Source organism: Zalophus californianus, chromosome 11 (genome assembly GCF_009762305.2).
Source record: "Zalophus californianus isolate mZalCal1 chromosome 11, mZalCal1.pri.v2, whole genome shotgun sequence".
Taxonomy (NCBI): domain Eukaryota; kingdom Metazoa; phylum Chordata; class Mammalia; order Carnivora; family Otariidae; genus Zalophus; species Zalophus californianus.
In genome coordinates this window covers 97,279,334-97,306,866 of record NC_045605.1, presented here as the reverse complement: position 1 = coordinate 97,306,866, position 27,533 = coordinate 97,279,334, and the positions used below count along the sequence as shown (strand labels likewise).

At 52.1% G+C, this 27,533-nt stretch overlaps 1 protein-coding gene across 3 annotated transcripts in view; it reads left to right on the top strand.

Annotated features, from left to right (window-relative positions):
- The first annotated feature begins 939 nt into the window (after positions 1–939).
- The window catches only part of LRP4 (LDL receptor related protein 4), a 55,470-nt gene continuing 28,876 nt past the window's right edge, over positions 940–27,533 (top strand). For 2 of the 3 annotated variants that reach the window (XR_003517422.2, XM_027579322.2), the window contains exons 1-19: positions 940–1,149; positions 14,530–14,676; positions 15,873–15,989; positions 16,229–16,342; positions 16,714–16,830; positions 17,167–17,295; positions 17,534–17,653; positions 18,025–18,150; positions 18,744–18,869; positions 19,061–19,195; positions 19,573–19,698; positions 20,047–20,277; positions 21,123–21,279; positions 22,909–23,126; positions 23,287–23,463; positions 24,058–24,180; positions 25,832–26,040; positions 26,199–26,280; positions 26,833–26,938. Coding sequence is in view for 2 of the 3 variants with exons in the window: in XM_027579322.2 (XP_027435123.1) it covers positions 1,098–1,149; positions 14,530–14,676; positions 15,873–15,989; positions 16,229–16,342; positions 16,714–16,830; positions 17,167–17,295; positions 17,534–17,653; positions 18,025–18,150; positions 18,744–18,869; positions 19,061–19,195; positions 19,573–19,698; positions 20,047–20,277; positions 21,123–21,279; positions 22,909–23,126; positions 23,287–23,463; positions 24,058–24,180; positions 25,832–26,040; positions 26,199–26,280; positions 26,833–26,938 (2,612 nt within the window). In the remaining variant the exon portion in view is untranslated. The other variant, XM_027579323.2, reaches the window with a different exon arrangement.

Sequence of the window (27,533 nt, the reverse complement as noted above, 5' to 3'; positions counted from 1 at the left end):
GCCACGAAGCTAAGACAAGCGAGGAGTTTATAATTTTCTTCAGTAACCCGAAAGTTAAATACTGCTGTTAAGGCCCCACAGACGGAAGCCTAGAGGAGGCTCCGGTCTCTGGGAAAGTGCAACTACAAGTAAAGACTTACTTCCTTACCCCCTTCCTTCCTTGCCAGGATCAGAAAGTCAAAGAAGGTGAAAAGGCTAACAACGCTGATTTACAAAGACAGCAAGGAGGAACTATGTCTGGATCAATTCTGGACGTCTGAGCTGGGGCGACAGGACCCAGACAACCACCTCAGGAAATGAGTAAATGAAAAGGGGAGGTCGTGGAATTATTTAGCCCTAGAACAACGCTGCCTAGACCGGGGTGGGGGTGGAGCAAGAAAAAAATCTCAGAAAAGGAATTTTGACAGTGAGAATGCTAGTTAAGATACAGCACTCCAGGCCCCCTGATGTCCCTTGTTTGATGTTAATAAAGACCTAGGAGGATTATGCATTAGCAAGCCTTGCGTATTCTGAGACATCAATAAAGTCTGGACTTGGGCTGGTAGGGGGGCCGGGGTCACGTCCCCGCGACTTGGGTCAGCCCGGGTACTCCTCTCTGGCACAGAGTGAGAGGCATCGAGAGAGTTGCCGCTGGGATAATGTTTTAAGTTAGGGACATTTGAGCAGTAGTAATGGGGACACGGAGGGGGGCTCTCTCTCGAGGACTCCGAATGTGGGGGTGGCCTGAAGAACGGGGCCAGTGCAAGAGGCGCTGGCGGGTGGGGGCCGGGGACCGGGGGGCGGGGGCCGAGGGCGGGAAGGGGCCGGCCCGGCGCGGGGGGCGGGACCAGGCGCGGTGGCGGTGGCGGGGGCTGCGGCGCGGGGGGCGGGGCGGCCTGGCCCGGGACACCCCCCTCCCGGTCCCCTGGCGGGGCGGCTTCGGCTCCGGCAGCACTGGAGGCAGCAGCGGCCGGAGGGCGACTTGCGGGACGCGCCGGCCGCCGCGGACCGGGACGCTTCCCCTCCGGGACCCTGCTCCGACTCCCTCCGCCGCGCCGTCCGGCGGGAGCCGGCGGGACCCCCGGCCGACAGGGAGCGCCGGCGGCGGCCGCAGCACCATGAGGCGGCCGTGGGGCGCGCTGCTCCTTGGCGCCCTGCTCTGCGTACACGGTAAGCGGCGCCGCCGTGCCTGCGCCGCCCGGCCCGCCGGGAAAGTTTGTCCGTGGGTCCGGCCGCAGCAGGACTCACCTCCCGAAAACCGGGCGGTGCGGGCTGGGGCCTGAGACCCCGCGCCCTCACTCCAAGCAGTAGCCCTGAGCGTGCGTGCAGAGGAGAGAAGCAGGAGGTCCCCCGACTCTTCCAGCCCGAGAGAGGCGGCCGTGGAGGAGCTCTCCCGCTCGGATCTGGGCCGGGCTCAGGGAAGATCCGAGGCGCCCGCTCGCCTTCCCTCGCCGCTCTTTGAAGAACTGGGGGCTGCTTCCCTTTCAGGTTAAGACAGGGTCTCTGTGTCCTTGGTACGAATGAATGTGTGCGAAGAAAGGGAGGCGGGGAAGGATGGTCGCTAAACCATAAATTGTAAAAAGCCCTCTTTGCAGGGACCGGGGGTCTGGAGCGGATTCCCGGAGCGGGGCTCCAGTGGAATCGGAATGCTTGTGTTCTGGGGATTCCCCTACTCGGGGAACAGTTCCTCGGACTCCAGACCTTGCTCCCACCGAGGGTCTTTGGGTACTGCTTGCTCGCAGCATCTCCCCTTAGTGGTGTTTTGGGTTCCCTCTCCTGGCTTCGACCAATCAGCTTTGGCCCTGGATCCTTCCCGGTGGGGGGGGGGGGGGAGAGACCGGGTTGGAAAAGAAGCAGAGGAGGGACACAGGGAAGAAACTGCTGGAAGGCTCCCGCAGATCCGTCCTACCCGGAGTAGTGGGGCGGGGGGGCGGGTATCGCCGAACATCAGAAGGCAGCCTCCGGGTCCGCGCGGTGACCCTCGGGGGAGCTGGACGGATGGCAGCAGAACTGCTGCTTCATCTGCTCCTTATTAATAACTTGTTTGGTGCCCGTACGCAACTGTTGTGTGTGATTAGGGCTCCAGTGGAATCTGTTTCTCCGCAGTCGCCTAGCACCGAGGGTGTACCCCGTGATTTAGCAGCTTCCTCTAGTTTGTGCCCCAAGATCAAAGAATTTTGATCTCTGAACCCCAACCCGATTCAGCCGGGGCGAGGGGATCCGAATCTTCTCATTCTCGCAGCCGGGAGGAGGGGGTGGGGTTCGGAACGGAGGGGTCTCTAGACCCTGGGCCTGGCTTGCACCGGTTCTTTCTTTAGCGTGCGGGAGCTCGTGTGGAAATAGTGCGGATTTCGGAACTTGCCTGGCAGGGCGTGGAGATGCCTGGGCACTCGTTTTAAAGATTGGTTTACCTCCCAAATCCAAAACAGAGTTCTCGTGTCTGTTATTTAAACTACCCGTGGGTTTTAAACTTTTTCCATGCTCTCTCTAACGCCGACTTGAGCTCTTTCTCTCCGCTCTCCGCTCTTCCCCTCCGCGTAGTAGCCTGGCCGAGCCACGTTCCTCCTCGCACTGTGCTCTCCCCCTCCCGGGCTCTCTCCTAGAAGGTTATTTGTAGCCTCTTTGGCGTGTCGGGACAGCGGCCCTACTGGGGTAGGAATGTAGCTGCTCTTCCCACCACATGGGCCCCTTAAAGGGACAGCTATGCTTTTTGGGGGGTTTCCCCCTTCGGGCTGCAAGAGAAGGGGATGGAACTTTCCTCTCGGCCCCCTGGAGGAAGTTTTGAAAAAGATCAAGGGAAATGGCACGGCACTGGGAAAAAAGGAAAGAAAAAAAAAAAAAAGGCTAAAACGGATACCAACAAAACCAGAGAGGAGATTGTCGCCTTCTGCCCTAGGGAAAGGGGAGCTGGAAGGTTCTGGGCTGAGACTGGCCAAGAGGCTTTTATTGTTCTAGAGCTGTCAAAACTGCATATACTACATCTGCACTGAGAATGGAGGTAGAAAGTTGTGTATATTTAATGCTTCACAGAGAAAGGATGGGAGGCTTCTTGATAACTCTTTTGGGTTCTTTTTTTTTTTTAAAGATTATTTATTTATTTATTTGACGGAGAGATAGAAGCACAACAGGCAGAGAGGCAGGCAGAGGGAGAGGGAGAAGCAGGCGCTCCGCTGAGCAGGGATCCCGATGTGGGACTCGATCCCAGGACGCTGGGATCATGACCCGAGCCGAAGGCAGCCGCTTAACTGACTGAGCCACCCAGGTGCCCCTCTTTTGGGTTCTTTTTAAGGATAAAAACTTTTTAAAAAGATTTTATTTATTTATTTGAGAGAGAGCACAAACAGGGGGAGGAGCAGAGGCAGAGGGAGAAGCAGGCTCCGTGCTGAGCAGGGAGCCCCTTGCTGGGCTCTATCCCAGGCCCCTGAGATCATGACCTGAGCTGAAGGCAGACCCTTAACCCACTGAGCCACCCAGGTGCCCTGGGGACAAAAAGTTTAATAGAAACTTCTGAGCATGGGAGACTTTCTGTGTGCGTGTGTAAGGACACTCAGGGGCAGGAAGATCTGAACTTCTCCTAGCCTGATACTGAACCATCCTTGGAGGTCTGGGGTGTGGGGGGAAAGGACAGATTCATGGTTCACCAATGAGCCTGAGCAATTACTCAACCAGAAATATCACCAAGAAGGTCCTCAACACTATGTTCCAGGGGCTCATGGAGAAGACAGTGTTTTATAGTATGGATGCAATACACTAAGGTTTAAGGTGCTTATTTGGATGCTGCTAGTCCTGTGGGCTTTTCCTAGAGCCTATGTGTTTGGCCTGAACCTACATAACACTCCAACCTTAAAGATTTTGTTAGGAAACTTGATTGCTGTTGATAGCCCTGGGTATCTTTCTCCTGAGGGTTGAGGTGAGGCCTCAGAGAGTCTACCACCATTGGAAGAGTAGAAACCATGTTTATCTTGGAGATCTCTTCCAGGTAAGCAAAAAGTCGAAAATTCTGCCCAGGTGCTTAAGTAGATAGAAGGCTATTTCTGAGGTTGAGTGCAAAAGAGTAGAGCTGAGACTGATCTCCTTTCCATCTGGCTGTTGGCATGGTGCTTGATTGACCTTGTCCCTGATCTTGTTGGACTTGTGAAAGATGCTTGGCTTGTCACTGATTTTGGATTTCCTCTTCTATCCCCTCTTGAATATCAGATAACATCTTTGGGACTGGCACATGGTATTAAGAATGACAGGTGCAAGGGAACCAGTCTGGCTATGTCTGATACAGAACGTGTTGGGCATGTCCATCTTCTGGGCCAGCAAAGAACACAGAAGGTCACAGAGGACAGGGTATTTTATAGGTCTTTGCTCACTCTTTCTACTGATTGGCTGATAATCTTGGTCCCTAAGAAAAGGAAAAATAGGAAGGATTGGCTATGTTGCTTCTCCTTTGAAGAGAAGGTCAATACCAGGGGCTTCCTGGATAGGGAATTTCAGGGACTACTTTAAGAAGAAGACTTGTCTTTTTTAATGACTGAGCATATCTCATAATTATGAGACAGTTCCATGCCCTTGGTTGAGTAAGTCTATTAGAGCCTGTTACAACCACAATCTCTACATTCCTTGATGAAGCCTAGCCACAGGTTTGCCATAGTTGCCTAGCCATGGGGCATCTGGGCCCCAGACTGTGTCTGGATTACCATCTCATCTTCAGCAGGGGAAGTCCTTCTCCCCTTCTCAGCATGGTGGGATTCCGTGTCCCAGGAAAGACTTCCTACGGACTGGCTGGCTGGACTGGCTGGCTGGCAGGGCCCGGGTTTGGCCCTATAAATAGCTCTGATGAATGCCTGTGCTTGCCGCTCTCCATCCAGCTTAGAGCTGACAGGGTCAGGTTCTTTCTCCCAGATACACTCAGGAGCATTCCCTAAACTGGGCTCTGCACCCATTCATTTGTTCATTCATTCAGCAAACAGACATTTGCCAAGCACTTACCTTAACCACCATGTACATAGCTCGGTGATTAAGCAGCGCAGGCATCCCTGGGTTTGAATCCTGGCTTGGGCACTTCTTGTGACCCTGTGCAAAACACTTAATCTCCCTGAACTTCAGGATTCTTATCTGTAAATGGGGGGAGAGCTGGAGTAGTAATAAATTATCATGTGAGAATATTGTAAAAATTAAATGAGATAATAGTATATTCAAACCATTCAACACAGGCTACTCCGTTACTGCAGGCTTGGATAAATGTTAGCTGTTTGTTAGCAAGTTTGCCTAAGTAGATTAAACATGGTTCTTACCTTTGGACTATGGGAGCCGGGTAAACAAATCATTGTACTGTAGTGGCATGCGCTAAAATGGAAGGTCAGCCCTTCATTCATTTCAGCTGGTTTTTTGCTTTTCTCTTTTAAAGATCTTGCCCCTTCTTCCCACCCCACATTGAAAACCTAATGAAACCTAAGCATAGTTCCCCTCCTGCCCATACTTCCAGAAAGGGGATCTGTTAAGCTATGCCATGAAGTCTAGGGAGCCCACACCACCTTAGTTCTCCTGGGAGAGGTCCTGGGAGATGGGGTTTTCCTCTGGGAGCTTCCTGGTTAAAAGCTCTGTGCTCAGGGATGAGGCCAGGGATCTCACTCTAAGGATGCCGTGACCTGGGGTGAGAGGTGTTGGCTGAGGTCTCTTGTAGCTGGAACAGTTTAGAATTCCAAGCTCTCCCTCCCACTGGCCTGGGAAAGGAGTCAGTCCCCAGAGCTCATAAGGTAGTAATTGCCCCAATTTGGGGGCTGGGCCATTGCAGTGCCGCCTTTCTTCATGACTACCGTCTTCAATCAGGAATCCTGTCAGTGTGCAGGGATGATTGATGTGGGTCTCAAGCCCATGACTCACCCCCACCCCCAGCCCCCAGCTCCTCCACCCCAAAGTTTGACCCCTGTTGTCTCTTTGTTTCTTCCTTTTAAGTTGGTGCCAGTGATGTGATGTTTTTGGGGGCTGCAGAAAGTTGACCGTAACCAAGAGCAGCCGGTAAGAAGAGCTGATTCGCTGGCCTTCCTGGCGGTCGGTTGACTCCATTTTCTGTTCTGCATTTTTGATTTAGCAAGAAGCAAACATCTTAGGTGCCCTTGGGCACCTCTTTACGCCCTTCCGAGCAAACTTCATTCTTTCACTGCACTTAGGCATTCCCGTAGCTGAGTGGATTGACTATAAGCGTCCCTAACACTCATTCCCCTGCTCATTCAGGTCAGAGTGAGGCAGGGCAGGGCTCTGCCTGAGACCCAGCTGGGGAAAGCCTTGCTGGGACTTGCTGCAAGCCCTGACTTGGCCTACGGGAGCTCTCCCCTCACCTCTGCACAGAGCCAAGGATCTGAGCTGGGAGCAAAGCCGGAAACAAAAGACTGGGAGCAAACCTCCCATCTGGCTGGGAGGCAGCGACACAAAGGTGCTGCTGCATAATTTATCAGCAGAGGTTTTCTGGGGCGGTGAGGCTCTGGGCCCGTGAGGCTCTGGGCCCAGGGCAGAGTCTTTTTGGAGGAGAGGGACTCTCCTCCTGTCTGGGTATAGGCTCAGGCAGGTACTGAGTAGGATACTGGGAAAGACACCTGATCAGCACATGAAATAAAGCTTGGAGATCATAAATGCCTCTTCAAGCTCAGCAGCTCCATTTCCTGCCAGGCCTACAGGGCGGGGGTGGGAGAGGCGCTCCAAATGTTCCTTCGGTTGGCCTCAGTCTTGGGAGCCTGCCTGCCACCACCTTTTCGGCATGAATGAGGACAAGAGATAGCTTCTCTGTTGGGTCAACTACACCCTTCTGGTGACCAAACACAGACGCGAGGTTATAATATCCATAAGCCTAGCAAATAAGAAAGGGGAGTTCTTTCCTCCTCTCTCCACTCCCCCAACCCTCCCACTCCTCAGGCAGTTTAAACAAGAAATTTCAACTACAGGTTCAGAGAAGGGGTAAAAGCAAATGGTTCTAATATGCATCTCCCCCAAATAAGAATTTCTGCTCTTCTGGGAAGAATCAATGGTAACCATTTTTTACATCGCAAACTGGGACATGTGGTCTAAATAATACAGAGTTACTGTATATATTTTAGTTAACATTTAAATCTTTTGCTACCTCCCTGGCACTGGGGTATTTATGGTATATTACCACATTTACTGCTCACAGTGTCCTGATGAGGTAGGTACTGTTAGGTTCCTGTCTTACAGATAAGAAACTAAGGCTCAGAGCAGTTTGTCACACAGCTAGTGAGTAACTGGCCCAGGATTTGAACCCAGAGCCTAAGCTTTTAAGCCTCTAACCCATACAACTCCTTAGTATGGAATATTTTATATCCAAGCTATAACAAAAGATCTAGGTTGGGACTATCTATATTATGTCTTAGATTGACTTCCCCTCTGTTTTCAGTCTTCATCCTCTCACGGATTCTCGATGCATGAAGAATAGCTTCTCCGTGCTTTTGACAGAGGGAGGCTTTATTTATTTATTTAGAGGTGGGGGCAGAAGCAGAGGGAGAGAGAGAATCTCAAGCAGGCTCCACGCCCAGCATGGACCCCGACACCAGGCTCGATCTCACAACCCTGAGATCATGACCTGAGCCAAAATCGAGAGTCAGAGGCTTAACCAGCTGAGCCGCCCAGGCGCCCCAGAGTGAGGCTTTAAAAAGCTCCCAGGAGGAGAGATGAGGTTTGTTGCTTTTGTGAAGCCATGTATTACTGTGTGGACCTTGTGTTTTGAGAGGTAGGGGGAGAGGAAAGCAGTATTTTGAGCAGCCCCTCGCAAAGCACAGCCACATTCAAGCCCTGTTGGATTTGTGAAATCTGTTGACTGAGCTGCTGGGTAGGGTAAGTAGACTTTTGAGGACCTGCATGGAGACAGCCTAGTATCATAGCTATGTTACTGGGTTGAGAGAGAGGACATATCTAGGTGAAGATGATGGGGACTAATAACAACAACAGTAATAGCTCCTTACTGTATAGTTCATATGTATTATTTCACTTAAACGGCCCAGCAACCCTGTGAAAGAAGTACTATTATTACCCCCATTTTACAATAGAGGAAGCTAATCCAATTCTGAATTGCTCTGTGATTTAGGTTCTGAATGCTCTTTTCTATACTTGCCTCCTAGGAATTGGTTGATGATAAACGAAGCAAGGATAGAGGATACTATGAGCCAGGAGCTCCTCCAGAGAAAGGCACTGATGCAGGACTCTTGCCACAGTACCCTCGTCCCTCTCTTCCTGTCCTCATTCATGCCACCAGCTTAACCCATGGAGGGGGGCACTGCAGCTTGGCCCACAGTAAGGTTTTTAGATACCTTGAGCCCTGAAATAGTGGGGCTTAATAGTCATGGGGTGGCTGGATAAGACGGTTCTGGGTGAGTCAAATTCTATCAGAGTAATAGCAAGAGCTGTTGTTCACTGAGAGCCTAGTATGTGCCAGGCATTATGCTAAGTGGTTTTTATGAATTAACTAATTTAATTCTAATAACGTCCATGTGAGGTAGGGGCTATGCTTAACCTGATTTTCCTGATGAGCAACTAGGGTATAAAGAGATTTAAATAATATGCCCAGGGGCAGACAGCCAGGAACTAGCTTAGTTTTGTTCCCATGCTCTTAACATTATGCTCCCCTGCCTCATAACTTTGGAGGCTGACCATTACGAACTTCTTTTCCATGGTTAAGAATGGCAAGAGAGGTCCCATCTGAACTTGATGGGACCAGTAATCATGTGTCCGAAGCTGCCCCTTCCTGAGGCGGCCCCCTAGGAGATGACTTCACCTGGTAGATTTTTCACACCAGGTGAGGCTGGCCTCTAAGGATTTAGGGACAGAAATAAGTAGAATCGTAGCATGTCAGTATCACAGGCTGCCAATCCAGCGAGCAAAAGGAACTCTTGTAGGAGAAGGGAGTGGTCTGGAACAGGATAGGACCGGGATACCCCCCTTAAAAAGAAGATTCCTGTTTTCTTCAGTACAGATTAGGTAGGAAATAAATACTTTGATTTCTTTTATTTATTTATTTTTTAAGATTTTATTTCTTTGACAGAGAGAGACAGCAAGAGAGGGAACACAAGCAGGGGGCGTGGGAGAGGGAAAAGCAGGCTCTCCGCAGAGCAGGGAGCCCGATGCGGGGCTGGATCCCAGGACCCTGGGATCATGACCTGAGCCGAAGGCAGACGCTTAACGACTGAGCCACCCAGGCGCCCCACTACTTCTATTTCTGATACTCTGGGCCTCTCTTTTCCTTTGACTCCAACATGTGCAAGACTCTACCTGAATATAGCATTCATTCCTTCATTTTACAAACTTGTATTGGTCAACTACTACATACCACGCATTGAACTGTGCACTGTGAATACAAGGAGAAAACTGTGTCATACAGCTCCAACGGCCAGGAGGCTTATGGTCTGTTAAGTGAACAGTGATCCCACAGCGGGCTAAATGCTGAAGAGGCACAGAGGGCCTCTGGAGCACAGACCAGGGGCTTTCAGTTCATCTGGGGCCTTATGGGTCCACGTAGGGCAGCATCAGGAAAGGGTGCACTTCCTGGCCTCCTTCTGCCCACCATTTACCTTTTTTGGTGTTGGCTCTGATGTTTTCTAAGCAAGCTCTGTCCTTTGAAACAGGGGCTGTTTATAGGTGCCCAGGGCTCTCCCGATTCCAGGTATCTTGTGGATGAGGTGAAATCCATTGCCACATGGCTCCTTGCTGCCACTCCTTTTAGTTATGAGTTTTGTCTTGCTCCATGGGTAACCCTTTCAGTGAGAGACACTGACTGCATAGGCTGCCCAAGGAGCTGAAATCAGTGGATCTGTCCCTTAGTTGGCCTGGATGTAGTTTATTTCATTTCACATAATTTATCCTTATTAAATGAGGTTAATATCCTCACCATTCCCAACAGTGGGCAGGAGGAGAGAGGAGAGCTTTGGTGTGTTACAAAAACCCTTAATATGAGTGATGATGGTTCCTCCCTTTCTGTTGTAATCCCTTCCCCGCTGGTAGCCGGCTGATCCCAGCACTCACAGGACACTCCTTAAGCCTTCTCATTCCTGGTTCAACTTGAAAAAGCTGCTCTGTAGCTGTGTACAGCCACTGTCCACCGTGGGCCTCTAAGTGATAGGTGTGGCCCCCCCCTCACCTGAGTATTCTCTCTGGGATGGTAGAGAGTGGTGCCTCTCTAACCTTGAGTATGCATCAGTGTCCTCTGGGAAGCTTGTTGCAAATCCAGATTCTGAGATCACATTAGGAGAAGAATACTGGTCTAAAGGGCAGAATGGGGCTGCCATCCTGGCTCTCCTACTGACCCCATGACCTTGGCCAAAGCAGATGACCTTACCTATTAAGTGGGGACTGCAGTAACAACAACAGTGAGGTTGTTGTAATGATTAAAGGTGAATGCAAGTGTGCATGCAAAAGTAGCTTGCAAACTCTAAAGAGTTACTGCAAAACATTATTATTTGTTGTCAGAAGTCCTGTTCCTTTGTGGACCAACACAACACAGAGGCCCTGGTTCAAACGGCTGGGGCTCCGGACTATCCCCGCTTCACTACTTTACCTTAAGGCAAGAGACATTGGTCTTTAGTCTGAACAGTAACCAGAAGGAGAGGTTACTGCCTGAGATCCACAAACTCACTGTGTATTTGCTAATGGAGAATGCATAAAGGAGAGGGATCCAGGAGTCTCAGTGTTGTAAACTCCCCTTTCTGACCTCCCCTTTTTGGAAATTCTCATAATAGTGATACCACTCTTTGGGAGGCAGTGTAGTGAAGTGGTTAAGAGCAGAGGCTCTGGGATCAATCCGCCTGGGTGTGAATGCTGGCGTCAATCCTTAGTTAGTACCTGTGTGACCTAGCAACAGACTTCTCCTCTCTGTGTCTCAGTGTCTTCAACTTCTGTAAAGTGGTGACAATAATAGCAGTGTCACCTCCCAGGGTTCTTGAGAGCATTCAGTGTTGTAACATAAGAACAGCACTTAGAAAAGTATCTGAAGGGCACCTGGTAAGTACATCCTCAGTAAATATTATGGTTGTATTATTATAAAGCTTTTGCCATGCGCTGGTCCTGTGCTAAGCAGTTTACATGGATCTGCATTTTATAGATGAGGAAACTGAGGCTCAGAGACCTTAATCAACTTGGTCAAAGTTGTAGAGTTGGTGGTAGAACCAGGACTTGAACTCCAGTCTCTCTAGCAGGTTACATGGATTCCCATTTTATAGATGAGGAAACTGAGGCTCAGAGACCTTAATCAACTTGCTCAAAGTTGTGGAGTTGGTGGTAGAACCAGGACTTGAACTCCAGTCTCTCTGACTCCACAATCGATGCTCTTCACCACAACATTCCACAAACATCTGGTATACCACCAAATGGACGTTGCCCTTCTTTCCTTCAAAACAAAGCTGTGAGGAATTGGGTAGGTGGCTGAGGCAAGGGAGACAAGGTGTAAGTGGTGGGATTTTTGTTAACCTCCCAGGAAGACCCTATGAGCCCATTCCCATGAATCCCCCAAAACTGGATGACTTGCCTATCAAGGGTAGGGAACACTTTGGGGAGAGATCTTTTCCATTGTTGAATTGCTTTGGGTCAAAAAGGCCCAAGCCCCTGGAGGCTGAACGGAGTGTGGCTGGCAAATAGCTTTCAAGCCAAGAGCATAGCTGAGTACTCTAACTTACCAGTTTCCAAAGTGAAGGCTGAGCATGCCACCCGCCTTCATCTGTTTCTTCACTCGTTTTGTTCAAAAGGGTTAAAAGCTGTCCTTTCTGATCGCAGCCAGGACTCGTGTGAAAAGGCAGAATTCTACCTCCGGGGATCCCAGAGGGGCAGCGGTTGTCCAGAGAGCTGGCTTTTTGGAGTATAATGTGTCTGTTTACCATAGGAAAGCCCAAGCGCAGGGTTTGCCTGATGACGGCTGCTATGCCAGGCAGGAAGCCGGGACTCTTGGACCGCCTGCAACTAACTTGGTGCCCACCCGATGGAATGCTTTGTTCCTGAAGTCTGCTGGGGGGAAATCGGGACTTCTTTTCTTGTGCAGCCAAAGGCGGGCGGTAGGGCCCTAAAAAAAAAGAAAATCAACCAGGGACTGAAGGCTCCTCTACCTTCGGTAATATTTTTTTAACTTGCACACTGCACCGCAATCCTGCTGTTCTTGCTCTCCTAATCCTGGTGCTTTGGGAAAAATTTAGCCCCTGCATCCACAACAGTCCACGGCCCCAGCCTGTATTTACTGAACATCTTTGGTGTGCCAAGGCCCGCGGTCAGCTTTGTCCACGTTGATCTTCTGGTCCAATCCATGTGGCTTTTCACAAACGAGGAAGCAGAGGCTCAGGGAGCCAAGCGACTTGTACAAGGTCACACAGCTGGTCGGGGGAGCCCAGTCTGTCTGCTCCTGTCCAGGGGACCTCTCCTGCTTTCCTCTCTTGCTCCTCCAAACCTTCCTTCTTCCTCTCTGGTGTTGTCACCCCCTTCACCCAACGGGAATTCTTGCTCCCTGCTGTGTTCTCGACCTCTCTTGACATTTGGGGCTGGAGAATTTCTTTGTTGTGGGGGCCTGCCCTGTACGTTGTAGGATGTCCAGCGGCATCCCTGGCTTCTACCCATTAGGTGCCTGAAGTACCGCCAGTCATGACAACCAAAAATGTTGTCACACATTGCCAGATGTCCCCCCGGGGGACAAACCATCCCTGATTGAGAACCACTGAGTAGTCTTACCTTTCCTCATCACCATTCCTCCCTGTGAAGGGGATCTGCATGCTGGGAAGCCCATTGAATAGTCCTTTGGAATATTTAGTCTTTGCTGTTTCATCCAGCCAGAGCTCCTTAAAGTAGTACCCATAGCTGTGATGACCTGGTCACAAAAGTTGCTCAGGGTCTGAGGGAAAAAAAGCCCCTTCCTTTCTCCGTGCTCTCTGAATAGGCCCAAAAGGATGGGGCTGGGGTAGGGGCTGGGACAGATGGGTCTTCGGTGCTTCCCTGGGGAAGAATCCTCTGTCCTGCACGTGCAGACAGACCTGGACAGACAGGAGCCCTGGGCTTGGAGTAAAGCATTCCTCTGAAGTGTAGAGATGCTGCACCTCTCAAAAGGATTCCTTTGGTTTCCACAGGAAATCCAGCATCTTTTCTAGGGCAGCTGATTGCCTTCGCTTATGGAAGGGGAAGGTGAAGTCTCAGTTGAGGATCTGGTGAAATTTGTGGTCCTTTACTCCAGAAATGTACATTTTGTCTATAGTTTCAGTGGTTCACTGATCCCAAATGCTGGCCATCCATCCATCCATCCATCTATCCATCCATCCATCCGTCCGTCTGTCCATCCGACCATCCATCCGTCCATCCATCCGTCCATCCGTCCATCCGTCCATCCGTCCATACATCCATCCATCCATCTATCCAGCCATCCAGCCATCCATCTGCAGATTAGGATAAGAATCCATGCCTTATGCTCACACTTACCTTTGGGGGTTCAAGTGGAGAGGGACAGCTTCAGGGCTCTCTCCTTGCTTTTGGAGGGGATAGCAGTACACCCTTTCATTCTGGGCCCTAATTCCTTCCCTGTTCCAGCCCAGCCTGAGGGCAGGGCCCAGCTAAGGGGAGGAAGGGGAGAAGAAAGCAAGGGGGAGAGATGAGCAATGAGCGGTGGCCCCCTTCTTTCCCAGCTGCAGCAGCCCAGCGGGTTAGATGAATGCACGGAGGGGGAGAGAGTGACCCTGGCAGAACCCTTTGTTCCAGCTGAGGCTGGAGCAGGGGCACTGAGCCATTCACACGCCATCCCAGGGCATCCTGCTGGGCACGCTGGGGAGGGGGCACAGCAGCCGGTCATGGGACTTGGCCAGGCAGATAGCTCCAAGCTCAATAGGGAAGCCCAGCTGCGTGCTGCTGAGGCTGGGGGAGGGGCTGCTTCTGCAGGAAGGATGCTTCCTCCGGGCTGTGGCCTGTCCCACAGACAAGAAGGCTCTGACTGGTCCCAGTCACTCTGCCCTGGTCCCCTCCCCCTGGGACCCTGCTTCTCCTGGTCACCCTCCTCAAAGGTGAGTTCTGACCTCTGATCGGGAGACTCACAACAGCCTGTGCTGCTTCCTGGTCCCCTGTATGGATTCCTTATTCCAAAAGGGGCTCCGGCATTTTAATTCCACAATTTCTTGCCCTCCCTGGCCGACATCCAAGGGTCTGGTCCTGGCCAGAGGCAAAAGCATCCGTATTTCAGTGTAGCTTTGGAGGGAAGGGTACTGAGTTTCTCTCTGCATCACCCTTTCTGTCCCCTGCTCCTTTTCCCCAAGAGCACCGTTTCTCTGAGTGGCATTGTTTATCTCCGGTCTCTTGGGGGTACTGGGCAAAAGGCCCCGATCCTAGAGGGGGTACCTGGACTGCTTATGAATCCAGAGCCACAGATTATCTTCTTGACCATTTGTGCATTGGAGGAAGGGGGAAGGCATGATTGCATGGTCTGCATTTCCCTGTGGAAATCACTGTGGCTCCCTGACCACTAGACTAGGCTCCTCTGCTTGACTCTCTGGAATGGGCTTTGGTTGGGCAGGCGCCGAGCCCTCACTGGTTCCTTTCCCCTCTGCCCAGGCCTGGCCAGCAGCCCCGAGTGTGCTTGTGGTCGGAGCCACTTCACGTGTGCGGTGAGCGCCCTCGGCGAGTGTACCTGCATCCCTGCGCAGTGGCAGTGTGACGGGGACAACGACTGCGGGGACCACAGCGATGAGGACGGCTGCAGTAAGCACCTCCCTCCCCCACCAGGCACCTCCAGCCCCCAGCCCCCAGGCAGTGGTGGGAAGCCTTAGAAGAGAACCCAGGGATGAGGGTGTAGGGGAGTGTTCTGTGCACTGGCCGTGTCAGACTCGGCACGTTGGACTCCTATGAGGGTGACAGATGTTGACAGATGGGTGGTTTCTTCACAGTGTATATGGCTCCAATCCTCCTGTCTTTCCTATATTTTCCATGCAGATATGACCAATAAACTGTGACAAGTGTGGAAGAAAACACCCTTGAAAACTGTGGGCAGTCTCTTTAAATAGATCTCTCTGTATTTATGTGAATATATGTTTGTATATTTGTACTGCGTATTTGTGCATTTTTTAATGTGCATACTACATGTGGATGCAGATTATTTCTGTATTTCTTACGCTGGTATTCTGTATAATCATATCTTTTTTAATAATAGGAACTTGGTAAGAAATCTTATAGTCTCTAAATCTTCCTTTCCCCTAGCTCAGTAATGTATGCACAACAGGCTAGGGCATCCTGCCTCGGATCTCTAGACCTGTCGCTGCTGAGCCAGTTGTCTGGGGTGCCACCTGCAGCACCTATGTCTGAGGGTGGCTAATTAGTCTAATAAGAGTGAAGCTACAACTTGGACCTTGTTAACCCCCACCGGGTCAGCTAATTGTGATGATAAATGGCTCACTTTCATGTAGCACTGTCATGTGCATTATCTCAAAAGACCGCTGTGAGCCAAGTATAATTACCCCCATTGTTACAGTCAGAGAACCTATGGCTCAGAGAGGGTACCTGACTCGTTCAGTGTGATAAGTAATGAGTTCTAGAGCTGAAAATTGAGCCCAGATATGTTAATCATCATTTAACAGGAGGAAAAGAAAAAAAAATACACCTCTCTTTCTTGCTCATGTTTCTCTTACTGCTCTCTTAGTGGTTTTGGGTTCCTTGGTCTGCCCTGCCCTGCGAACCCCTCGTGGCTGTTCCCTGCGAATAGTCTGGCTTCTCAGCTGTGGTTTCTGCTTCGCTTCTCCATCAGCTGGGGGCAGGCATGGGAGTCTATGAGGAAGGACTGCAGCTCACGCGGGGAGACATGGGGTCACGGGCGTTGGCAAAGGGTTTCCAGCCCAGGTGAGGCTGTCTCAGTAAGTGTCCCAGACTCTGATTCTCTGTTGCCTTCTTTTACCGGGACTCAGTGCTGCCCACCTGTTCTCCTCTTGACTTTCACTGTGACAATGGCAAGTGCATCCGCCGCTCCTGGGTGTGTGATGGAGACAATGACTGTGAGGACGACTCAGATGAGCAGGACTGCCGTGAGTGCCGGTGGCGCCAGGCGGGCTCCATCAGGCTCTGCTGGGAAGGGATTTTCAATCAGAAAATGATGCCCCAGGTCCATGTCAGCTCTAGGGTCTTCAGCTCTTGGTTAGATGAGCCCAAGAGAGGGCCGGCCCCCTGCTTCAGATCCCTCATGGCAGTGTTGGGGTAGCCCGACTGCCCCGTTCTGTGGGGCTTTCTGTCAGCCTGCAGCAGCCTGACTGCTCTGTGCCCACAGCCCCCCGGGAGTGTGAGGAGGACGAGTTCCCCTGCCAGAACGGCTACTGCATCCGGAGCCTGTGGCACTGCGACGGGGACAATGACTGCGGTGACAACAGCGATGAGCAGTGTGGTGAGTGGAGCTCTGGGGGTGGGGGTGGGGGTACGGCTGCGGTGGCGTGGCCTCTGGGACAGTGGGCAGCAGCGGCTCTAGCACTGCTGCACCCTCAACTGCCTGGGTATCTGGAGCACCTAGAGGAAGGCTGAGGGGCAGAACCGTGCTGACCCCCCCGGGGAACCGCGGGGCAGGAGCCCGAGGCCCAGTCTCGCCAGGACCGCGGCTTCCCCCCACCGCGGTCTGCACCAAGTCTGTGATGTCTGGCAGGGGCTGGGTCAGACCCGCAGGGGCGGTGAGGGGCAGGGGGGGGGGGGGGCGTTGGGGATGATGGAAGGAGGGCGGCCTGTAGGGCTCCTGCAGGATCGCTGTCCCGTTGTGTCCCCCAGACATGCGCAAGTGCTCTGACAAGGAATTCCGCTGCAGTGACGGAAGCTGCATCGCCGAGCACTGGTACTGCGACGGTGACACCGACTGCAAAGATGGCTCTGACGAGGAGAGCTGTCGTGAGTGGCCCCAGAACCCAGGCTGGTGGGCTGGGCCGGGGCAGAGGGCGGCATCCCAGGGGCGTGAGGGCCAGGCTGCAGGGTGCATGCGCAGTGGGCCAGGAGGGCGGGCTCTTCAGAAGCCGCACCTTGGAGGCTGAGCTAGGATGGGAGCCCGTTCCCCAGGTGCGGAGGGACGGCTCGCGACGGTCCACCCGCACATGGGAGTCCATCGGGGCCGTCCCAGGTGAAACTCGCTTTCCTTGCCTGAACATCTCACCCCCTGGAGGAGTCAGGGCCTCTGTCCTGTGTCCGGGCCTGAGTGTATGCCTCTCCCGACCCCTGCCTGCCTTCCAGCCTCAGCAGTGCCCACGCCTCCCTGCAACCTGGAGGAGTTCCAGTGTGCGTACGGCCGCTGCATCCTCGATATCTACCACTGCGACGGGGATGATGATTGCGGGGACTGGTCAGACGAGTCCGACTGCTGTGAGTGGTCTGGCCAGCAGGGTGGAGGCGGAGGGAGGGAGGCCAGGTCCGAGGAACTCCTGGAGTGGTAAGGTACAGGTGCCAGCTGGGGCAGGAGCTCAGGGTAGGAGTTTCCGGATTCTCAGCTTCCTGTCAGGCAGAGACGGGGGAGCTGGATGCTGGGGCCAGGCTTTCTGGTCTGCCCTGGACCCTGTGTCCTGGGACTGGCGAGCGACAGGAGTCTGCCCTGTTTCCCCAGCCTCCCACCAGCCCTGCCGCTCGGGGGAGTTCATGTGTGACAGTGGCCTGTGCATCAACGCAGGCTGGCGCTGTGATGGCGATGCGGACTGTGATGACCAATCTGATGAGCGCAACTGCAGTGAGTGGGGGCAGGGCCAAAGGGTGGAGCCAAAAAAAGCCACCGTGGATGAAGACAGATGGCACAGGACTGTTGTGGATGGTGGTGTGGGTTGGGCACGGCATAGAGGCGCTATGTCCAAAGGGAGGCCAGTCACGCAATGGATGTACACGTTCTGTAGTTCTAGAGATTTGTATATGTGTCCCGGCAGTTTTCTTGAGGGTAGCAGGAAGGTGTCTTGGGGGAAAGGTTGTCTTTTTTTCTGATTTGCACAAAGACACAGTTCAGAACAACGGTGAGGAGGAGAGCGGCATGGATGCTGGCATGAAGTACGGGGTGGAGCCTCGGGCCGCAACGGGGCCAACCATTCATGAGGCCTTTGCTTTGCGCAGCCACTTCCATGTGTACCGCTGAACAGTTCCGCTGCAGGTCAGGCCGCTGCGTCCGCCTGTCCTGGCGCTGTGATGGGGAGGACGACTGTGCCGACAACAGTGATGAAGAGAACTGTGAGAACACAGGTGGAGTCTCCCCGGGGGGGAGCCCCAGGCCCCTTGACCCGTAGTTGGGTTGGAGGACGGCTGGATGGAGGGTGTCACTGTTGCCATTCCCTTGGGCTACAGGATGCTTTCGTCAGATCTTGCCCACGGCCTGGATTTTTCCTGTCCGTCACAGTTACCAGTGTCAAATCCAGGTGCATCTGTTACCAGCCCAGCCTTATGGCCTGGAACACAACATCAGCAGACTCTCACGTTCTGACTCATACACAGCCAGCCTGCCTGTTGCTCTGGCCTCGTGAGCGGGGACTGTTCTCTGTGGCTGACAGCCCCCTGACTGCCCTGGCCATGCTGCCGGGTACAGGACACACGGATGCACTCTCTCCTCTGTCCCTCATCATTCCACTCTGGTGTCCTGAGGAGCGAACAAATGCAGACATCCAGCCAGCCCTGTCTGAGCTGCTTCCTGCCCTGGACCCCGACCCTCCCACCTTGAATCTCATCTGTCTCCAGCTCGCCCTAGAAAATGACAGGCTCCCATCCTTTTGTTGACCCAAGCCCTGCCCTGCTGTGACCTGCCTCTCCCTCCCACCCTGCTCTGCTCCCCCACTCTCTAGGAAGCCCCCAGTGTGCCTCAGACCAGTTCCTGTGCTGGAACGGGCGCTGCATTGGGCAGCGGAAGCTGTGCAACGGGGTCAACGACTGCGGGGACAACAGTGATGAAAGCCCACAGCAGAACTGCCGTGAGTGTCCCCAGTGGGCGGGCCTGGCCCCTGGTCTGTGGCTGAACCCCACCCATGTGGTTCAAAGAGAATCCTCCCTAGGGATTCTTGCAGCCTCGGGAGCTGTTCTTCGTGGTCCAGGTGGAATGCCAAGTTGGCTGTCTGGGGGAGGATTCTGGGCTCAACTCCCATCTCTGGCTTGGCTGGCACAGGGCCCCGGACGGGCGAGGAGAACTGCAATGTTAACAACGGTGGCTGCGCCCAGAAGTGCCAGATGGTGCGGGGGGTGGTGCAGTGTACCTGCCACACAGGCTTCCGGCTCACCGAGGATGGGCACATGTGCCAGGGTGAGCTGGGGCCTGCTTTGGAGCTGGGCAGGGGCAGCGGACAGGCAGCTGTGTCTCCCCTGGGTCTGACATTTGACGGATGCGACCTCATTTCATCATCCCCCTAGCAGGTGGCGATGGTCCTGTCTGTTTCACAGATGGGAAAACCGAAGCCCAGGAGGTTAAGTAACTTACTGATGGCCACAGAGCCGGTGAGAGCAGAGTTGGGATTCCAGCCTAGGTCTCCATGACCCTGAAACCCTTAATCACTTGTATAGCCTTCCCACTAGGCCTGCAGAGTAGATGGGTATGTGGGCAGGGAAGCGACTAGTCAGCCTGGGAGTTGGGGTGGGAGGATGGCAGAACAGAGATCTCCTGACCCTGCCCGGTCCTCCCAGATGTGAATGAATGCGCGGAGGAGGGGTATTGCAGCCAGGGCTGCACCAACAGTGAAGGGGCCTTCCAGTGCTGGTGTGAAGCAGGCTATGAGCTCCGGCCCGACCGGCGCAGCTGCAAGGCTCTGGGTAAGGGCTGTTGGCGTTCGGCTCGCTGGGCAGAGGGCTGAGCCTGGAGACATCCGGGGGGGCTCCGGTCCCTGGGGATTTGCTGACAGGTAGAGAGGGTTTTCATCTCAGTAAAATGGAGCTGTGAGTTGCATTCTGAGCCCCAAGAAAATCGCTGCTGGGGTGGGGTGTGTGGGTGAGTATGCTTTGGAGGCTCCCACTCTTCTAGTCCTGCTCCCAGCAGCTCTGGACATGCCCTCAGGGACAGGGGGCCCCATTTGTCCACTGAGGAGCTGGGGGTGCATGCTGATGGGTGTCAGGGGCAGCTCTGGAGCCAAGTGGGGGCCCCATTTCTATGCCACGTCCCAGGGCCGGAGCCTGTGCTACTGTTCGCCAATCGCATCGACATCCGGCAGGTGCTGCCGCACCGCTCTGAGTACACATTGCTGCTCAACAACCTGGAGAACGCCATTGCCCTTGATTTCCACCACCGGCGCGAGCTCGTCTTCTGGTCAGACGTCACCCTGGACCGGATCCTCCGTGCCAATCTCAATGGCAGCAACGTGGAGGAGGTTGTGTCTACAGGGCTCGAGAGCCCAGGTAGGAAATGAGGCCCTGGGGGGAAGGGCAGGGCCACAGTGTGTGCACAGGATAGTGGCTTGCAAGCCTTGGGCAGCAGAACGTCTTTTTATTCCAGTGAAATCTTGGATGGAATTCTAGTAGGGAAAACATGAATTTTATGGATTCAGGTTTATGGCGTTTGCTCATTATTGGGCTCAATAGTAATGAGATGTTTTGATGAATGTAATCATTTGAAATCAGAGATTTATGGGCAGCAGTTACAATTCGCTCTAAGTCTTAGCATTTGGTTCAGTTCAGACTTTCGTTTTGATTGCTTAGTATTAAGGATATTCTCCTCAACCCAGATAGATACATCCAAATGTTTACAGATTAAAAAAACAAGAGCTCACTCTGTAATCTTAGGCCATTCTACAAGCCAGTTAAGTGGATTAGAATTTGGTATCATGCACATTTGACTCATATGCTTATGGAACTTCTGAAGTACCTCTACAAAACTCTGAGCCAGTTTGCAAACCCTTGAGCCAGTGCGGTGCTGGGGGGGGGGGGGGGGCGCGGGCGGGGGCGGACCCTGGGCGTGGGTCAGGGAGCCAGGATTCAGGAAGTAGAATATGGTTGGCTGAGAGGAGGAAGTGCTTGACCTTGGACAGTTCCTCGACTTCTCTCTGCCTCAGTTTCTCCATCTTCACGGAGATTCTAGTATCGCGCTCCCAGAGTTGTTCTGACGATGAAGTGAGTTGGTATACGTAACATGGTCAGAACAGCGCCCAACCCAACGTCTTCCTGTAAGATTTGGCTCTTGTTACGTGGACACAGAGGTCACTTGGCTGAATCCCTGACACTTTCTTGCTGCCTCTTTCCATCAGGGGGCCTGGCTGTGGATTGGGTCCATGACAAACTCTATTGGACCGACTCAGGGACATCAAGGATTGAGGTCGCCAACCTGGACGGGGCCCATCGGAAGGTTCTGCTGTGGCAAAACCTTGAGAAGCCCCGGGCTATTGCCTTGCACCCCATGGAAGGGTGAGTGAGTTGTGTCTCAAGCTCCCAAACCCCTCTTGCAACCTCTGGGGACAGTTCTTGGGCCAGACCTTGTTGGAGGGGCCTCTTCACAGTGTGGCCTTAAAACAGCATGGGCTCTGCACCCAGACATGCCTGGATTTGAGTCCTGGCTCTGCAGGAAATGGCTATGTGGTCTTGGGTCAGTCTATATCTGCCTCCTCTCAGTCACTTATAATTGGGGATAAAAAAAAGCACACCTACCTCCTAGCCGTGTGAAGATTTTAAAAGAGACTCACTTTTTAAAATGGAGGTACAGGGGCGCCTGGGTGGCTCAGTCATTAAGCGTCTACCTTCGAATCAGGTCATGATCCCAGGGTCCTGGGATTAAGCCCCACATCAGGCTCCCTGCTCCACGGGAAGCCTGCTTCTCCCTCTCCCACTCCCCCTGCTTGTGTTCCCTCTCTTGCTGTGTGTCTCTCTGTCAAATAAATAAATAAGATCTTTAAAAAAATAAAATAAAACGGAGGTATAATTGACATATATAACCTTATATTAGTTTCAGTGTACAGCATAATGATTCAGTATTTGTGTATATTGCAAAACGATCACTGCAATAAGTCTCGTTAACATCTGTCAGTGTCCAACGGTTACAACAATTTTTTTTTAAAGATTTTATTTATTTGACAGAGATACAGAGAGACAGGGAACACAAGCAGGGGGAGTGGAAGAGGGAGAAGCAGGGTCCCTGCTGAGCAGGGAGCCTGATGTGGGGCTCGATCCCAGGACCCCAGGATCATGACCTGGGCCAAAGGTAGAGGCTTAACAACTGAGCCACCCAGGCGCCCCAATTTTTTCTTGTGATGAGAACTTTTAAGATCTACTCTCTTAGCGACTTTGAAATAATACAGTACAGTGTGATTAACTATAGTCACCATGCCATACGTTCCATCCCCATGACTTACTTATTATATAATTAGAAGTTTGTACCTTTTGACCCCCTTTACCTATTTCACCCACCCAAAATGTGATGCATTTTAAATGGCTAAGACACATTAAATATTGCAGGTCCTTAATAGTTTTATTATTAGTTCATAGGGTTGAACTAATTAATACAAATTAATAATTTTTGTTATTAGAGAAATAACAAAAAATTGTCTCCCACAAGGGTTGGGATTTTTGTCTGTTCTGTTCACTGCTATACTCCTAATCCCTAAGAGACAGCCCTGCAGGTACTATTAAAAATAAGGGGGGGGGGGGCGCCTGGGTGGCTCAGTCATTACGCGTCTGCCTTCGACTCAGGTCATGATCCCAGGGTCCTGGGATCGAGCCCCGCATCGGGCTCCCTGCTCGGTGGGAAGCCTGCTTCTCCCTCTCCCACTCCCCCTGCTTGTGTTCCCTCTCTTGCTGTGTCTCTCTCTGTCAAATAAACAAAATCTTTAAAAAAAAAAAATTGTTAAATGAATAAATGCCCTGCTAGAGACACTTAAATTCAGACATTTAGAAAACACTCCGTGGACTACACACAGAATGTGCCTCCTACTAGTTGGACTCCCCTGGGTTAAATGGATAAAAGGCCCCAGTCTGATTATTATTCCTGTTACTACCTGCCTTCTGCTGCCTGTCTCTCAATTTCCTTTTGTCTCTTCCTAGTACCATCTACTGGACAGACTGGGGCAACACCCCCCGCATTGAGGCCTCCAGCATGGATGGCTCTGGACGCCGCATCATTGCCGATACTCACCTCTTCTGGCCCAATGGCCTCACCATTGACTATGCTGGGCATCGTATGTACTGGGTGGATGCTAAGCACCATGTCATTGAGAGGGCCAATCTGGACGGGAGTCACCGCAAGGCTGTCATTAGCCAGGGTGAGGCCCTTTCTCCGCTCTCCTTCATCTCTCATCCTTCTTCCCCAATCCCAGCCCCCAGGAACCTTGGCAGCGGGTGAGATTGGCGCAGTTGCCAGGCCTGGGCCTGGAGCCCATGGTAGGCTCTGTCTGGACTGAGGTCCTTCTGGACTTTCCACAGGCCTCCCCCATCCCTTTGCCATCACCGTGTTTGAAGACAGCCTGTACTGGACAGATTGGCACACCAAGAGCATCAATAGTGCTAACAAATTCACTGGCAAGAACCAAGAGATCATTCGCAACAAACTCCATTTCCCCATGGACATCCACACCCTGCACCCCCAGCGCCAGCCTGCAGGTAAGAAACGACCCACCTGGTAGACCTCCGGTGCCTCTGAGAACCTTCCCTGCACCTGTCTCAGCTGCCATTGTTTCTGGCCCAGAAATTTGCGGTTGGCATGGATACGGGCCAATTTCTCCCTCTGCTGGACATTTAGGATACAACATCGAGAGTCAAGAAAATCGGCTTCGCTGTCCCCATCTGATTCATGCAAACATTTATGGGATATCTCTTTTTTTTTTTTAAAGATTTTTATTTATTTATTTGAGAGAGAGAATGAGAGACAGCATGAGAGGGAGGAGGGTCAGAGGGAGAAGCAGACTCCCCGCTGAGCAGGGAGCCCGATGTGGGACTCGATCCTGGGACCCTGGGACCATGACCCGAGCCGAAGGCAGTCGCCTAACCAACTGAGCCACCCAGGCCCCCTATAGGATATCTCTTCTGTCAGGGAGTCACTGTGTTCGCAGCTGGGACAGATATAAAAAATAATGAGACGTAGTTCCTCCTTCCAGGGAACTCACACCCTGGCTAAACCCCTATTCACTTGCCTTGGGGGGGACTCTGCCAACCTTTGGTCTTTCCTGACCCTTTTGCTCTGGGCTCTTTGAACAGGGAAGAACCGCTGTGGGGACAACAATGGAGGCTGCACCCACCTGTGTCTGCCCAGTGGCCAGAACTATACCTGTGCCTGCCCCACCGGTTTCCGCAAGATCAGCAGCCACGCCTGTGCCCAGAGTAAGTGGGTCTGGGGCACCCGCCTTAGTGGACGTGCCTTGTGAAGGTGGGCGGAAGGAACAGGAGATAGGAATTCAAGGGATTGCCTGTCATGGGGAAGAGCCAGGCTCCTCAGATAGCCCCCGGAGAGGAAGAACTTAAGAGGCTGATGGCTCCTATATCCAAGCTGAGGCCCAAGGGCTCAGTGACACAACCCAGTTGAGCATGAATACCTGCAACCAGGCTGGTGGATCATTTCACCGGATAGGATGCTTTATCCGTAGGCAGCGAGAGGGTACCAGGCCCTTGTAGAAAGTAGGGGTTTCTGTCTCTTTACCTGTAGCCTCACCCTATTAAAGACTTCCTTCTAGCTCCTAGACCAGAGAGCCAAGGTTAGGACCTCTGGTGATGCTCTGTGTACATAGGCCCTGGATAAATAAGTGTCTAATGAGTGGGAGATTATGGGGTTCCCTGGTCGCTCCCTGAACTGCTATTTTGGCTTCCTTTGAGCTCCTGCAGGGTTATTGCCTTGAGAGGGTAGCCCTGTCTAGCTCAGAGTTGCAGGTGACTTTTCCTAAGAATAGTCCAGAGAGGGGTGATCCAGGAGTAAGACATCACCAGCAAGGAGCTAGGGGTAATTCCTCACACATCAGCAGTTGCTCTTGTTTACTGCTGTGTACTCACTGACCCTCTTGTCCCGTGTTAAAACCAAACTTCTCTTGGGATCTGGGTCCTTTCCAGAGAGTGATATTAGGGAAACTATTCAGAGGAACAGGGGCTATTCATTCAACACGCATTGATTGAGAATCTACCTTCCTTGCATTCTTGTAAGTGCCCAGCTTTGTCCCTCTTGTCTCAGTGAGGTACAACAGGTTTCCCCAGGAGCTCCCCCTAAGCATTTCCCAGAGCTTAAAAGAAGACACTCGGTGAAGTGAGGCAGGAAGTGTCTTCCAGGCAGAATTGTATACTGAGAAATATTCAGATAGACCGGAATGGGGCAAGCGATGGAGAAGAGCCAGGGGGAAGCAGCTGTGTAAGGGGGTAGCCAGAGCTCCTTCTCCAGAGCCAGACCTGAATTCAAGTCCCAGCTCTGGTGATTTGTAGCTGGGGGAAGCTGGGCAAGCTCCTTGACCTGCCGTTAGTCTCAGGGTTGCTAATCTAGGAAATGAGAATAAGAATGACGTGAATCACAAAGAGTTGCTATGAGAGTAAAGGAGGCAAGGCAGGCCTGGCAAGGAGTGAGTGCTCAGTAGTCATTGTTGGGTAATGTTGTGAAGAGAAGGATGTAGGGGATGGAGTGGAGCGGAAGCCCTGAAGCAGGCATGGAAGTGAGCAAGGTCGGGTGGGGGTGGACGGACAGACAGCCGGTGCGTCCAAAGAGGCTGAGCAAAGAGGAGAGAAAAGGAGGTGAAGCTGACAGATGCTTAAACAGGATACACTTCTGGACCTTGGGGAGAGTCTGTTTCCTAGTCCATTGACCCTAAAGCCTGAGTCTGTCAACACGGGCCTGCCCAGTGCTCACAGAGGGCCTGAAGTGTGAAGAGTAGGGGACAAAGGGCACCAGATCCCAGGAAGTGTGATTGAACCAGATGTCACACAGGTGAGCGTCTGTGTCTGTCACTGTGATTGAATTTAGAGCATTAAAAGAAGACCCCTTTCGGCCTTTGATCAGGTCTTGACAAGTTCCTGCTTTTTGCCCGAAGGATGGACATCCGTCGGATCAGCTTCGACACAGAGGACCTGTCCGACGATGTCATCCCACTGGCTGACGTGCGCAGTGCTGTGGCCCTTGACTGGGACTCCCGGGATGACCACGTGTACTGGACAGATGTCAGCACTGACACCATCAGCAGGGCCAAGTGGGATGGAACAGGACAGGAGGTAGGGCCCATCGGGGAGGGCAGAGACTGAGGGGCGGAATCCAGCTTCTCCTGGGTCAAGGCTTCCCATACCTTTGCCAACCTTGAGAATTGGTACAGCTGGGCCCCAGAGCTGAGGTACAAGTCCAGTTGGTGATAACAGCTTTGCTTTCTGTCTAGGTGGTAGTGGATACCAGTTTGGAGAGTCCAGCAGGCCTAGCCATCGATTGGGTCACCAACAAGCTATACTGGACAGATGCAGGTATGTTCAGGGCAGCCATGGCCTGGCTCTGTGGGAGTCTTCTTATTGAAATTCTAGCTTCAGGTAGAAGGGGCCCCTCCTAGACCACTTGTCTTGGCCTAAAGTTCTTGGCAGGTCAGAAGTGGTGGGGCTGCTGCAGAGCTGAAGCTAGACGCTCATATCTGAGGGTTTGGCATTTGCCAATCAGAAGGCAGCTACTGCCTGTAGCTACCTGTGTAGCTGGTTCTCAGGAATGTTTTGAGGCATTTCAGAGAAGGAAACTCTGCCCTGTGGTTTTCCTTACATCACTGTCTTAATAAAACAAGCATTTTCTATGAGCCAGGTGAGTCTGGGAGGCAAGAGGAATGCCTTATACCAGAGCTACTCACAGTGTGGTCCTTGGACCTGCAGCATCATCTTCTCCAAATTCAGTTCACTCAGTATCTGTTGCGCATCTGTTGTAAAATATTTCCTGATCATCTCCAGCATGCCAGGCTCTGTGCTGGGAGTGGAAGGCAGTAGGGTGAAGGACCAAGAATAGAGTTAATATCTTTGCCCCTTACTTCTTGGTAGGGACAGACCGGATTGAAGTGGCCAACACAGATGGCAGCATGAGGACAGTTCTCATCTGGGAGAACCTTGATCGTCCCCGGGACATCGTGGTGGAACCCATGGGCGGGTGAGCACCTGTTCCTTTGGGACAAGCTCCACCCATTCCACAGCTCTGAGCACTAGAAGGGAGTCTGGAGGTTAGTGAGAATGGCCAGAGCTTATGGGCACAGGCAGCAAGAGCATCTACAGAAACCGAAGAGGCACAGTGACAACTCTGCCCCCGCCCCCAGTGGACAAGGAAACCTTTTAAATTTTTTCATCTTTTTTTTTTGTCTGCTAACAAAAGGAACTCATTGTAAATAAACCAACCAACCAACAAATAAGTAAATAAATCTGTAGTAAGTGAAGATTTCCTATAGCCTCACTCTCCAGCAATAACCATTGCTAACAGTTAACAGTTTAGGGTTATTTTTCCAGATTTTCTTTTACATGTGTATATATATATATATATATATTTGTTGTGGTTGTGGTGGTGGCTTTGGTTCTACCACAATGGCATACTGTTTTGTAACTTGGTTTTTTTTTTTTCACTTAACTATATATCCTGGATATCTTTCCACTTGGTAATATAGAGCTATCTTATTCTTCTTCATGGTTATATGGAAGAATTCCATTGAATTTGTGTACCATAATTATTTAACTCATCCAGTCAAGGAAACATT